The sequence below is a fragment of the Rhinoderma darwinii genome, chromosome 2 (assembly GCF_050947455.1).
Source record: "Rhinoderma darwinii isolate aRhiDar2 chromosome 2, aRhiDar2.hap1, whole genome shotgun sequence".
In the NCBI taxonomy this organism is placed as follows: Eukaryota; Metazoa; Chordata; class Amphibia; order Anura; family Rhinodermatidae; genus Rhinoderma; species Rhinoderma darwinii.
Genome location: NC_134688.1, coordinates 78426767 through 78441491, shown reverse-complemented (window position 1 = coordinate 78441491; position 14725 = coordinate 78426767). Strand labels below are relative to the sequence as shown.

General features: G+C 43.9%; 1 protein-coding gene across 2 annotated transcripts in view; it reads right to left on the bottom strand.

Annotated features, from left to right (window-relative positions):
• The window catches only part of CERS5 (ceramide synthase 5), a 67162-nt gene that overhangs the window by 36805 nt on the left and 15632 nt on the right, over positions 1-14725 (bottom strand). For both annotated transcript variants that reach the window (XM_075851801.1, XM_075851800.1), the window contains exon 2: positions 1811-1916. In XM_075851801.1, coding sequence (XP_075707916.1) covers positions 1811-1916 — 106 coding nt within the window. The remainder of the gene's footprint in view (positions 1-1810; positions 1917-14725) is intronic.

Sequence of the window (14725 nt, the reverse complement as noted above, 5' to 3'; positions counted from 1 at the left end):
GCTTTCTCTGCCTCCCATTGATGTCAATGGGAGGTCAGAGGCGTAACCGCGTGAAGATAGGGCATGTCCCTTCTTTCTCCCGTGAGGCGGTTTTACCGCTCGCGGGAGAAAACCGCCTCCCATTGAAATCAATGGGAGGCATTTTCGGACGGTTTTGACGTTTTACGGAGCGGTTTCCGTGCCAAAAAACTAGTCAAAATACTCCATGTGAACAGGGCCAAATAATCCAATTTGTTTCACCAGTTCAACATCCAAAAACGTAATTATATTACTGCCATTCAATGAGATTATATATCCATAAATATTTATACTTCAATCTGGCACCATTTAAAGGGGTTGTCTACTTTCTGAAAACAGATGACCTATCCACCAGAGAGGCCATCAGTATATGATCGGTGTGAGACACCCGGACCCCGCACCGATCTGCAACTCCGGCTGCCCCCGTGCATCGGATGTTTGGAACGGGATGACGTCGTTGGAGCCAAATGCAGATGGCTTCGACCACTGAATAGCGGCCATTCGGCAGAACTACAGCTCTGCTCCTATTCACTTAAACATCAGCTCAGCCGTTATTCTTTGACCAGAGCCATCTGCTTCCGGCAACATCATCCGGCGCCCGGAGGCAGCCGGAGTGCCATATCGGTGCGGGGTCCGGGTGTCAGACACGCACCGATCATATACCTATAACCTATATGGTGGATAGGTCATCAGTTTTCAGAAAGTGGACAACCCCTTTAAGGGCGTTATATGTATATAAATATTTCTTAAACTTGAGAATATCATCTCTGTCCGATTTCTCCTCTCCTATGCACTAAACAATTACAATTTCCCGCCCCCTCAGTTGCATGTTGAGATGCTGTATTCAACGTCCCCATGTCAGCCCCTCCCCGTCTACCCAGCAATTGGCTGCGCCACTGGGTAATATTTATCTAACTTAGTAGGGTTATCAACTCATGCAAGTGCTGCCACCAGAGACAAATCCCGTCCCTTCATCTTCTCATTGGCGTGGTGTAACATCTAACCACCACGCTGGACATCACCCGGGGACTGCCTAAATGCTGGCCTGGGACAAAAACTACAATGTGGGGCATCACTACACCAGCACTCACCAGGCGGCATGTGTATATTATATACACACATCTAGAACTTCACAAGTTATGTAATGCGTATGCTTATTCTTCACCCATTCGTGACATGAAGTCTAGGTGGCTACATCACTTTGGTAATTCTGGACACATAAGAACGTGTCTGGCGAACAACCAACGCTCCCTCGGTATCCCATAAACAAACACGCTCAGATCGGTTGATTATGTATCAAACTTCTCTAGGGAGAAGGGAATACTGCTGGCAGCCGCTTATCTCCCAGAGCAAAGATAAAATAGGCCATGTAAAAATCTAATCATTGTGGATCAGTGAGGATTCCCCCATCAGAAACCGGCAAAAAAAAAAAAAAAGGAGGTTTGGCCAATATGTATGGCTAGCATAAGTCTGGGTTTATAAGTTCTACTCCTGCGTACAATCAGATTGGTGCTGCCGTCATAACATTATTTAAAGAGTTAATAATTTGAGTTGCAGGTGCCAAAGTTTACAACTGCCCATAATGATTGCAATAACCAAGAACACAGCTTTACTGCTGAGCATTGGGTGGATTCACATGCGGCAGATCTTGTTGCAAAAGTTTCTGCAACTGGAAAACTATTACATTCATCTGAATATTTGTCTCTGCAGCAATCACATGAACTTCTGCACGTTCCATTCCGATTAATGGAATGGATTTTCAGCCGCAGAAAAAAAATGTGCGGTCACTCACCTTTGTGATGGATATGAAGACTTTTTCGAGGATGGCATTGGGCTGAGCTCTTCGGGGTCCATTGCCCTGGAGACCCAGTCGTAGTGCACATGGCTTCGCAATCAATCTGAAAAAGAATGAAGATATTTAATAAGAATTCAGTATTACTACGACAACATAACCGGTTAATGTGGTCAGCATCAAAGTAAACCTTTAAAACAATTAGCATGGCAGCTATACAGGGCATAAACCCACTGCCAACCGCCAGCCAGGAGTCACATTTCAACTCACCCATTCCAGTGTATGTGCCAAGTAGGCAATCCTTCAATAATATGTTCAATTATATATGGTTTTTCAATAATTGCAAATATTAAAAGAAAGTTAAAGTTTGCCCAGTATATACTGGAAGTGGCTCTCATCTTTCTGGTGCAAAAGCTTTTCTGTGGGATTAGGATAGGGCTTCATGGTAGATTTAGTTGCCAGCAAGTCACATTACAAAATTGCAACATTACCACTACCTCAATGTTTCCCTATAAAGGAAGAAGTCACAACTTGGGATGCTCACGAGTATTCCCCCGCAGGCAAACATGGACGTCGCTCGAGAGTTGCAGTAATTCTACAATTTTATTGTGAATTGCCGGCGACCAGAAGTTGCAGTGGAGCCTCTGTCTTCGGGATTCGGTATTACTCTTCAATGGTGGAAGAAGAGTTACTTTTCTACATCATTACATACAGTTTGTAGACACCCCACCTGCACATAAGCCAGCTGTCATTGGAAAGTCATTTAACCAAAGCCTCAGCATAAATTCAGCGGCAAATATCCAGGAACTGCAGGACAAAAGAAGTACGCAGAACTCTATACCTCACATTGACAAAAAGGGTAAGAAATAACGCAGTCTCAGCTATCGACATTCGTCCCTTAGTGATTGGCAGCCATTTCTCTATGCACACTCAGTCTGATTGGTGGAGGCTCCCACGACTGAGACTCCCACCGATCGCGAGAACGATGTTTCACAATCCCCCGTTCCCTCTCCACACTCTCCAGTGAGGGGTGAGGTGATTGGACCAGTGGTCTAGCATGCGCCCGCCACTCCATTCTATGTCTATGGGACTTAAACAGCTGAGTGCTTTACTAGGCTGTATTTATCATTCCCAGAGACTTTAAATGGAGGCTCAGTGTGAATGCCAACACTGCTGCGCCATTCAATGTCCTCTTTACTGTAGTTGAACAGGAAGCCTTCCAGGCCCACCCTGAGGCAGAGCCTATAAGGCTTCCGTAGCAGATGGCGCCGGCTCAAGAGCTGAGCCGGCGTCAGTGGTGGATGTCAGCTGTACGTTATAGCTGACATCCACATCTAACGGCAGGAACCTGAGTTAGCTCCGATTCCTGCCATTAACCCCTTAAATGCAGCGATCGCTGCATCTTAAAAGGTTGCTAGCAGATTGGCAGCCCTGCCATTCAATTAGGGCTGGTGACTGCTGCTATGGCAACAGGAGACCTAACAATAGCCTCCAGCTCTGCCATTATGGCATGACTGACAGATCTAATACATTGCACTACATAAGTAGTGCGATATATTAGAAAAAAAACAAATCTGACAGTTGGACCTTCAAGTCCCCTAGTGGGACTTGGAAAAAAAAAACCAAGTAAAAAAAAAAAAAAAAATGTTTTAAAAACATAAAAGTTTAGAAGTATAAATAAAACACTCCCCCTTTTTCCCTTATCAAGTCTTTTATTATTGGAAAAAATGAATAAAACCATACATATTTGGTATCGCTACGTCTGTAACGGCCTGAACTATAAAAAATATTATGTTATTTATTCCACGCGGTGATGTTAGAAAGAAAAAAAAAAAAAAACGTAAAAACCTATACCAGAATTTCTGTTTTTTGGTCACTTTGCCCTACAAATACTGGAATAAGAAAAAAAAAAAAATAGTGATCAAAAAGTCGCATATATCCAAAAATGGTACCTATATAAACTATAGCTCGTATCGCAAAAAACAAGCCCTCATACAGCTCAGTCGACAAAAAAAAAACCACTTAAACCGTTCTGGTTCTCACAACTTGGCGACAAAAAAAAATCCTCTCTTTTTACAAAACTAAAGTTATTGTGCAAACAGTTGTAAAACATAAAAAAGTGCTATAAATTAGGTATCGCCGGAATCGGACTGACCCGCAGAATAAAGTAACCATGTAGTTTATAATGCACGGTGAACGCTGTATAAAAAAAAAAAAAAAAAAAACAAAAAAAAAACTAAAAAACTATGCCAGAAATGCCTCCCAAAAAAAACAGGATAAAAAGTGCTCAAAAAGTCGCATGTACCCCAAAATGGTACCAATAAAAATTATCGGTCGTCCGGGGAAAAAAACAGCCCTCATACCACTACTTCTATGAAAAAATAAAATTAGTTAAGGCTCCAACAATACAGGAAACAAAAATATGCAGTTGTTCCGGCCCGAGGGGAACATTTCTTCGGTTTCAAGAGGCGAATCATCAAGGCCCTAAACTGAGGGCACCAGGAAGGGGAGGGCCCAAACATATCTGCCGGAAGCGAGGGCACCCGTATAGAACACTTTGCACTTTTGCAGTTTGGGGAATTTTGCTGGGGAGTGTGGACCAAAAGGCAGATAAGAAAGGACCATTTATGGGGGCGTGGCTTAGATGCAGACCGAGACGGACGCTTCTGAGTGAGCTCCGTCTTAAAACCTCAAGCGACTGTCTATTAAAGCTTACTCGAGGCCAGGGTCCAACTGTTCTTCGCCGCTTAGCCCGGTGGCAACGATGATGACACGGAGGAAGGGGAATAAGTCCGGCCCGAAGCGGCTAACTGACTTCTTTTCCACCCGCAGCACAAGGAAGGAGGATTCCCAAGATGGCGCCGGCTGCAGCTTCTCTGGAGAGACATGCGACAGAGGATCGGGACTGGCGTCGCCCTCGGATTCTCCCGGTGAGTCTGCACACTCCCCGGAATGCCCGATGGTGTCCAGCCCGAGACGCAGGGACAACCAGCTGCTCTTTTCCCCTAGCTCACCACGGACACCGGCGGGACGCCACGTGCACATGGCGGCTGGGAGTCAGCAGCAAGAGGAGAACGAGTCCCCCCCTGGTAACCAGGTTTCCCAAAGGGAACAGATCTCATCTGTCATTTCCTTGCAAGAGGATAATTTACTTGCGGAGGGTGACCCGATTTCTAGCCTCCCCACTACAGACCAGGCGGCATCGGAATCTTTTATTAAAGAACTAGTGATGGCCCTGAGGGGGTCCCTGCAAAAGGATTTAGCAAAGATTACTGCTACGCTACATACTAACATAGAGGAGTTAGGCTCCAGAGTGGATCACGTGGAAAGGAAAATGGGGGACTTCACTCAGGCACATAATGATCTAGTGGATGCACACTATACTTTAGAGGAAGAGGTGGAAAGTATGAAATCTAAGATGGCGGATATGGAGGATAGGAACAGGAGGAACAACGTTAAATTTCGGGGCATTCCTGAATCCGTTTCTCCGGCAGACCTCCCATTGTTCTTGCAAAAGCTGATTAAATCTCTCTTACCTCACTCTTCGCCTCAGGATCTGATCATAGACCGGGCACTCCGTTTGCCTAAACCTAAAGCTTTACCATCAGAAGTACCAAGAGATGTACTTTCTCGCATTCATTTTTTCCATGTCAAGGAAGCCTTAATGTTTGCAGCGCGGAAAGCCCAGAAACTCCCAGACCCTTATGAAGGGGTACATCTTTATGCGGATCTTTCACAAGTCACACTTCAAGCTAGAAGGAGTTTCCTGCCTGTTACCCTCTCGCTACGGAACAACAAGATACCGTATAAGTGGGGGTTCCCTACGAAGCTTTTGGTCAGGAGGGAGGATCATACGCATGTTCTTCATAAGTCTGCAGATGGTATTCAATTGCTGAAGGAATGGGGGGTCCCGATGTCCGACATACCTGTGAAACCCTCACTTAGAGGTCCGTCCAGAATTTCTCCGGAGTAGCGGGGCCAGACTGACTCTCGCTGAAGGTACTTTGTGCTTGATATCCACACCCTCATTGGATTGCGGACTGTCCACTGCATTTTTCTGGGAGAGAGTGTCTATACTGAATGATATTGGACTGTTACCAGTGCCGTCTGAGCGGTAAACTTCACTGTACTTTATATATGCTATTTAGGGTATTTGTTGGATCATACCCAATTTCGTTTTGCCTGCTCCGGTCTGAGAGAGATTTTGTGGGTATTTGAGCCAAGAGAAACCACCATTATATTAGTTAAAATAGTCTCACTGAATGTAAAGGGATTGAATAGTCAATTTAAAAGATCCTCCGCCTGGAAAGAAGCCCAAAGTTCTAGAGCAGATATTCTGTGTTTACAGGAGACACATTTCCAGAAGGAGCAGTGCCCTTCTTTTGTTAGTCCAAATTTCCCTCATGTTTTTATGGCTAATTCTGATAGGAAAAAAGCGGGGGTCTTGATTGCAGTCAGAGATACTTTGGATTTCAAGCTGGTGGATTCTTTGATTGATGCGGGGGGGGAGATTTCTTGCTCTGGTGTGTTCTATCAATAACTCTTTGATAACGTTAGTCAATATCTATGCTCCTAATGCCTCACAGATCCGCTTTCTGAACAAAACCATGCGGAAAATTCGCAAGATCCAAAGGGGTCAACTCATCCTTTGTGGGGATTTTAATGTAGTTCCAGATAGAGTTATGGACACCACCAGCAAGAGCAAGAGGTCTCTCCCTACACTCTCACCGTGGGCTCAGAAAGAAGACCTTTATGATGTGTTTAGATGCCATAATGTTTTGTCCAAGGAATTCACTTTCTACTCTTCCTGCCATCACACTTTCTCTCGGATCGATGTATTCCTAGTAGATAAATGGTGGCAGTACATAAGGCAGAGATAGGGGTGATCACGTGGTCAGACCACGCTCCTATTTCCATGCAGATAGCGTTGGCTCCCTGGTCTCGTCCCTTCAGGAATTGGCACAACAACACCTTCCTGATGGCCCTTACTAAATATAAAGGGCAAATTTCCTCTCAATTACAGGAATATTTTGATCTGAATGACTCCCCAGAGGTGGACCCCTTTATCCTATGGAATGCCCATAAGGCAGTTATGCGAGGACTCCTGATCAAGCAGAGCTCGCACTATTATAAACAGAAACGGGTTAATACGGACAAGGTCCTGGAACAGATCAAAGCTCTGGAGACGCAACAAAAATCCTCCCCTTCGGATACACTAAATGATGCGCTGACCAAACTTAGACAGGAGCTTAGGAGGCTGCTCATAGCGGAATTTGATAAGCATTTAACCTCGCTCCGCATGACCTACTATACCTCACATAATAAGGCGGGCAAATATATGGCAACAAGGGTTAAACTGAAACAGCAAAAGAGCAAGATTCCATTCTTAGCGGCAGAAGGTGGGGATTCTAAGGTTTCGAACCCTCAAGACATTGCAGACAGATTTAGTTCGTTTTACGCTAAGCTTTATAATTTAAAAGAAGACCCTGCCACGTCTCACCCTACTTTAGAGATAATAGATGGGTTTTTGGACAAGTTACAGCTGCCCAAAATAACCCCTCTACAGCTAGACCAACTTAATGCCCCTATTCTGACAGAAGAGGTGATCAGAGTAATTCGGATGGGTAAGCAACATAAGGCCCCGGGACCGGATGGGTTCTCCTCCGAATATTATAAACTAAATGAGAAGGTATTAGCCCCTTACTTGGCGCGAATTTTCACCGCTGCAATGGTCAAGGGCAGCCTTCCCAAGGAAATGCTGCAAGCGACCATAGTAACCATCCCTAAGCAGGGGAAATCTCCTACGCTGCCAGCTAATTTTAGGCCCATATCCTTGCTGAATTGCGACACCAAACTTTATGCAAAAATACTGGCCCAACGCCTTTTGACTATACTCCCTACCATAATACATAATGACCAGGTGGGGTTCACGAAAGGTCGACAAGCCCCAGATGGCACCGGACGCCTTCTCTTCTCCTCACACTGGATGCGGAGAAGGCGTTCGATAGGATTCATTGGGACTTTGCCTTTGCTACCATGCGAAGGTTCGGTTTCTCTGGTCCCATTCTCACTGCGATAGGTGCTCTATATTCCTCACCCTCAGCTAGGGTCCTGGCTAACGGGATGATGTCCAGACCATTTAATATCACCAATGGCACCAGACAGGGATGCCCTCTCTCTCCCTTACTGTTCACTATGGTTATGGAGCCAATGGCGGAAATGATCCGAATGGATTTGGGGGTGCGAGGGATTTCAGTAGGGCATAGACAGCATAAGATAGGCTTATTCGCTGATGACGTAATCTTGACCCTCACAGACCCATTGACATCTCTTAGAAGAGTATCCGAAATTCTGGAATGGTTCAGTAGGGTCTCGTATTATAAAATTAATGTGTCCAAATCTCAGATATTGGGATTATCAATCTCCACAAGACTGCGCCAGGACATTCAGAAAGAATTCTCGTATGGTTGGGAAGACGTGTCGATCCCTTATCTAGGTATTAAATTATGTTCCAATACCTCTAAACTGGCACATATTAATCTTCTTCCTTTATATGATAAACTGCAGGGGGAACTTCAGCGTTTGTCAGACACAGAACTGTCTTGGATGGGACGCATGGTCCTATATAAAATGTTAATTCTGCCCAAGATACTATATATTTTTAGAACAGTTGTAGTCCCTATGCCTAGGCCCCTTCTTCGTAAGCTACAAGATCAGTTGATGGGATTTATTTGGAACAAAGGGAAACCACGGGTGGCTCGGCAGAGTCTTTATGTCCATAGACGGAGGGGGAGAATGGGGGTCCCGAACCTTGAAGCGTATCATGCAGCTATAGTGGTACGTCAATTGAGACTCTTGTCTTCCATTCACAGGCTCTAGTTGGTCTACGATTGAACGCCATCTGATTGGAGATATCCCTCTCTCCTCGTTATTGTTAGCTCAGGTGAAGTTCCCTAAAAGCTTGATTCCGCGTTTTTCCTACGGTGACAGTTTCTATCCAGGCATGGAAAGCAGCCCTAAAAACAATACCCCCCGCCGCTCCTACCCGCACGATCCCTCTACCGGTGGACACCCTGGAACTTCTGGTTCCTAACCTAAAACTGGAAAACTGGGACGCCCGGGGGATAGTGACACTACCCGTTCTGTTTAGTAATGACACTATAAAACCTTTCTCTGAGCTATGTGCGGAATTTGGAATCTCACAGACAGATCTTTTTAAATACAGGCAGGCTAGACATCTTCTTCCATCTAGATCGCATACGCAGGTACAGATTCCATCTGGGCTATATGACTTGATCTTCAAGACCGTCACGGGGGATTCTAAGTTAACTAGAGCCTTATATGATATAATTCTGGGAGACGTGTCAGCCTCCAAAACCCCGCAAATGGCAAAATGGGAAGAGGATTTGGGGTCCACATATGACGTTGAGGCACTATGAACTCGAATCTCCTGGAAGTTTTCCACAAAATACTTTTAAGATGGTACTATACTCCATTCAAGTTGTCCAAGATATACCCGACCTCTAGCCCCTTGTGTAGGAGAGGTTGCGAGAAGGTTGGGTCATTACTTCATATTTTTTGGGAATGCCCAGTTATTGCTCCACTATGGAAAGCGGTGTTTGATTTACTGTCCACATTAGTAGGTACCCAGATGGAACTCAGTGCAGCCTTAGCCCTTCTCTCCTTGGGCATAGATGCTGTAGTGCCGCCCCAAAGAGTTATCGTGTCCCACATATGTCTCTCGGTAAAACTTTTATTGGCTAAACGTTGGAAAACTAATGTAGCTCCCTCTATGCAGGAAGTGATTGACAGTGTTTCATCTCATTGTGGGTACGAGAGGCTCTTTGCACTTCGTCTTAACAAAATGGAGCGCTTCAAATCCCAATGGCGATCGTGGATAGACAGGTTCCCTTGCTGAGCAATATAGTCCACAGAAGATGGTGATTCATGGGAGATGTATTGTTAAAGGTACTAAAATGTTGTACTAATCAATGTATACTTGGTGTGTATCCTGGTTTCCCCCACCCTCCCCGGTTAATTTTTTTCCTTCTGTCTTCCCTTCCCCCTCCACAGGTTACTTCTCAATTGTTGATATGCATCACATAGGTACTTCCTTGCAAGGAAATTCTGTACCAAATGTATTATCTGTAACCTGTGGTTTCTTTGATAAACTAATAAAAAAAATGTTTTAAAAAAAAAAGAAAAGGACCATTTATCAGTGCAACATCGGCCTGTGCAGAAAGGATTGCTTCACAGCGTAACACACATCTATGGATTGTTTTACCCCAATTATACCCCCTGACTATGCCCCTGAAGTACTCTGCCCAGCTTACAATGTACCCCAAACATTCTAAACAGAAACACCAGCAATACTCAAAGAAATCTACTACCAAGCAAACCCACACTCCAAAGCCAAATGGCGCTACCTCTCTTCTGAACCCTACAGCGTGCCCAAACAGCTGTTTACTTCCACATATATGGCATCGCCATACTCGGGAGAACCCTTTTAACAATTTTTTGCGTGTCTCTAGTGGCACAAGCTGGGCACAACATATTTGCCACCAAAATAGCATATCTAGGGAAAAATGAATATTTTTACTTTGCACTATCCGCAGCGAAATAATTTATGGAAAAGTCCTGTATGGTGAAAATGCTCACTACACCTCTTAATAAATGCCTTGTGGGGTGTCGTTTCCAAAATGGGGTCACTTCACAGGGGTTTTTTATTATTTCACATCAGAGCCTCTGCAATTGTGAACCAATACTTTGTAAGTCGCCAAATTCGGCCTCAATTTTCACTCCTTTCACTCCTGAGCCCTGTCAAGCGTCCAAGCAAAAGATTAGGGCCACATGTAGGGTGTTTCTAAAACTGGGAAACACAGCATAATAATTAGAGAGTTGTCTTGTTATGGTGGCACAAGCCGGGCACCACATATTGGCATATCTATGGAAAAAAAACCATTTTTACTCTGCAACATCGAGTGCACACTAATTTCTGCAAAACACCTGCAGGATTAAAAGGAACAGTGTCACCAAATATTTTTTTTTTATATCAGTTTTATGTTAGGGTTTTATTAAAAACGTTTATATTTATTTGTGTGTTTGTGTGTTACTTTTTTCTATTTTTTTACTTTTTCTTCCCTATGTGGGCTGCCATTTTTTTTTCCATTTCTGTATGTGTCGATTAACGACACATACAGACATGGAATACGGCAGCTCCAGTCCCATAGGGACTGCGAACGGGGCCCGTTCCATCCACTATGGTGTACGCCGTGTGTGTGGGAACGGCGCATGCGCCGCTCCCACACAGTCCAATTTGAAATGCACGCCGTCCGGCGCCATTTTCCTGTGGACCGGAAGTCGCGGTCGGACAGTAAGATTACTACTTCCGGTCGCGGCTTCCGGACTTGTGCACATGGAGCAGCGGCAGCAGACGGAGCGGACGGACCGGAGGTAGCGGCGGCGACTGAAGCTGGTAAGTGATTTCTATGTATGTTCGTGTTTCAGTGTGTGTTTACTAGTGTATGTAAACCTTCTACACTGTGTGTTAGCTCAAAAAATGGCGACACACAGTGTAGGAGGTTTGACCGTTCAATCCCCTAGTTTCTCCCAGCAATAGCCAGGATAAAGGAGGGGGGGATTCTGAGAGCTCACTAGAGCGAGGGATTTTTTCCCAATTTTGCAGCATAAAGCAATGTGGTTGCTTTACCACATGCAATGCTGCAATTTTGGGAATTGCTCCATCTAGTGACCAGTGCTGGGAAATATTATAAATTGAATCCAATTTATAATATTTCCTGACTCGTGAAAAAAATAAAAAAATTAGAACAATGTTTAATCACCTACACACTAATTGTTTAACTAAAAAAAAAAAAAAAAAAAAAAAAAAAACATGTTTTGCTGGCAACACATTCCCTTTAACATGCACACTACACCCCTAGGTGAATACCTTTAGGGGTGTAATTTCAAAAATGTGGTCACAACTGGAGGGTTTCCACTGTTTTGTTCCCACAGGGGCTTTGCAAATGCGACAGTGACCAGAAAACCAATCCAGCAAAATCTGCACTCCAAAAGCCAAATGCCGCTCCTTCTCTTCTGAGCCCCGTCGTGTGCCCAAACAGCAGTTTATGACCACATATGGGGTATTGCCGTACTTGGGAGAAATTGCTTTACAAATGTTGCGGTGCTTTTTTTCCATTATTTGTTGAGAAAATGAGACATTTTGAGCTAATGCGAAGTCTTATTGAAGAAAAGGGATGGTTTTTATTTTCACTGCCCAATTCTAATAAATTCTATGAAACACCTGTGGGGTCGAAATGCTCACTACACCCGTAGCTGAATTCCACAAGGGGTGCAGTTACCTAAATGGAGTCACTTTTTGGGTGTTTTCATTGTTTTGTCCCCTCAGGGGCTTTGCAAATGCGACATTGCCTCCACAAACCAATCCTGCTAAATTTGAGCACCTAAAGCCAAATGGCGCTCTTTCCCTTCTAAGCCCTGCCGTGTGTTCAAACAGCCGTTTATTACCACATGTGGGGTACTGTTTTACTCGGGAGAAATTGCTTTACTAATGTTGTAGTGCTTTTTCCCCCTTTAGTCCTTGTGGAAATGAAAAAAAAAAAACTAAACCTACATTTTCTTTGGGAAAAAAAAGGCGATTTTAATTTTTACGCCCTACTTCCAATAATTTCTGCAATAAACCTGTAGGGTCAAAATGCTCACTATACCCCTGGATAATTTCCTTGGTATGTAGTTTCCAAAATAGGGTTACTTTTGGGGGATTTCCACTGTTTTGGCACCGCAAGAGCCCTTCAAACCTGACATGGTGCCCAAAATATATTCAATAAAAAGAAGGCCCCAAAATCCTCTAGGTGCTCCTTTGCTTCTGAGGCCGGTGCTTCAGTCCATTACCACACTAGGGCCACATGTGGGATATTTCTAAAAACTGCAGAATCAGGGCAATAAATATTGTGTGTGTTTCTCTGGTAAAACTCACAAAAAAAAATGGATTAAAAATGAATTTCTGCAAAAAAAAAAAAATATTTAAATTTGTACATTTCACCTCTACTTTGCTTTAATTCCTGTGAAACGTCTAAAGGGTTAAGAAACTTTCTAAATGCTATTTTGAACACTTTGAGGGGTGACGTTTTTAAAATGGGGTGACTTATTGGGGGTTTCTAATATATAAGGCCCTTAAAAGCCACTGCACAACTGAACTGGCCCCTGTAAATAAGACTTTTGAAATTTTCTTGAAAATATGAGAAATTGCTGCTAAAGTTCAAAGCCTTGTGATGTCATAGAAAAATAAAAGGATGTTCAAAAAAACAATGCCAATCTAAAGTAGGCATATGGGGGAAGTTAAGTAGCAACAATTTTGTGTGGTATAACTGCCTGTATTAGCGTAAAGCCACACGGAGCGGCCCTGACACTGTCGCAACGCGGCTAACAACCGCGCCGGCACCATGTTCGGCGCGGCTGTCAAACAGCCTGTTAGTGACCGCATGTTAACGCGGGTAAACCGGCCCTTTTTTCTTTAAAATCGTGCGGCCATTAATTAATACACCCTTCATGGCCGCACGATTTTGCAAATTACAACAACTTGCCTCCTATTCATTCTCTAGTGCAGCGCCGGAAAAAGCCGGACACTGCACTCGGCTATCTCCGGCGCTCTCATAGAGAATGAATAGAGCGGAAGTGCGCATGCGCATGTCACCGGAATACCTCTTAACAAGGTATTTGTCAGCCGCTCCTACATGGTGCCGGCGTGGTTGTGGACTGAGTTGCGACAGTGTCAGGGCCACTCCGTGTGGCCGTACCCTTACAAGCAGATACATTTACATTTAGAAAAATGCTAATTTTTGCAATTTTTCGCTAAATTTTGGTGTTTTTCACAATTAAATACTGAAAGTATCGAGCACATTTTGCCAGTAACAAAGTCCAATGTGTCACGAGAAAATCTCAGAATCGCTTGGATAGGTAAAAGCAAAGTTATTACCACAAAGTGAAACATGTCAGATTAGAAAAATGAGTCAGGTAGGTCAAAAGTGGCCAAAGAGGGAAGGGGTTAAAGACATCGTTCTGATCACTGGCAGCCCAACCGATCAACAGACAATTATCACCTATCTCGTGGATAGGTAATAATGGTCTACTCTGGGAATACCCATTTAAATCGTACCTAATCTATTAAATTACTTTTCAGAAGAAGTTGTTGTGTGTGTACATGAGGACTAACATTTTCTGTCCATTATAAGTCTGCATTTTTCCCCACTGCAGGCTCTTTCTAATTCTCAGTTTTCCCTGAGCTAGGGGGCAGATCCTAGTTGTTATGTCTGCTATTCAAAGCACACAGAGAAGAGAACATCTTGCCCTCTAATTTCTTTGTAGGACACCTTCAGAAACAGAAGCAGCGTGGAGGATATCATACAGCAGTAAGGAGAAGTGTAGCTGTAAACCCAGAACTGCGGTGAGATAGAACACTTACTAGAAGCTGCAGCAGCCTCTGGGTCTCTCTGCTTCTCTTCTGCTCTCTCCCCCTTTATCAATTTCTATGGGCAGCCGTAGCCTGATCCCTCAATAAGACTATAATCCTCATTTCTTGATTTTATCGGTGAATCAGTGCAGGAGGAAGGGGGAGAAGTGCCCGATAAGTGGCTACATTACAAAGTTTATTATATTCACCTGTTTATTAATTTATGCAAAGTTTCCTGAAAGTTAGTGATCAATAAAACACAAGTTATCCTAAATTTCCTCAAAACCATATATCAATTTGCTCAGCTTCTACTGCTCTATAACACGCTGCCGGCAGGTCAGACTGCACGTTCGATGTGACAATTTCCCATTATTAACCTTAGAAAGAATGGATGTGTCTTTTTCCACCCTATGTAATCACTATCCTTTACTAAAAACTATTTCATC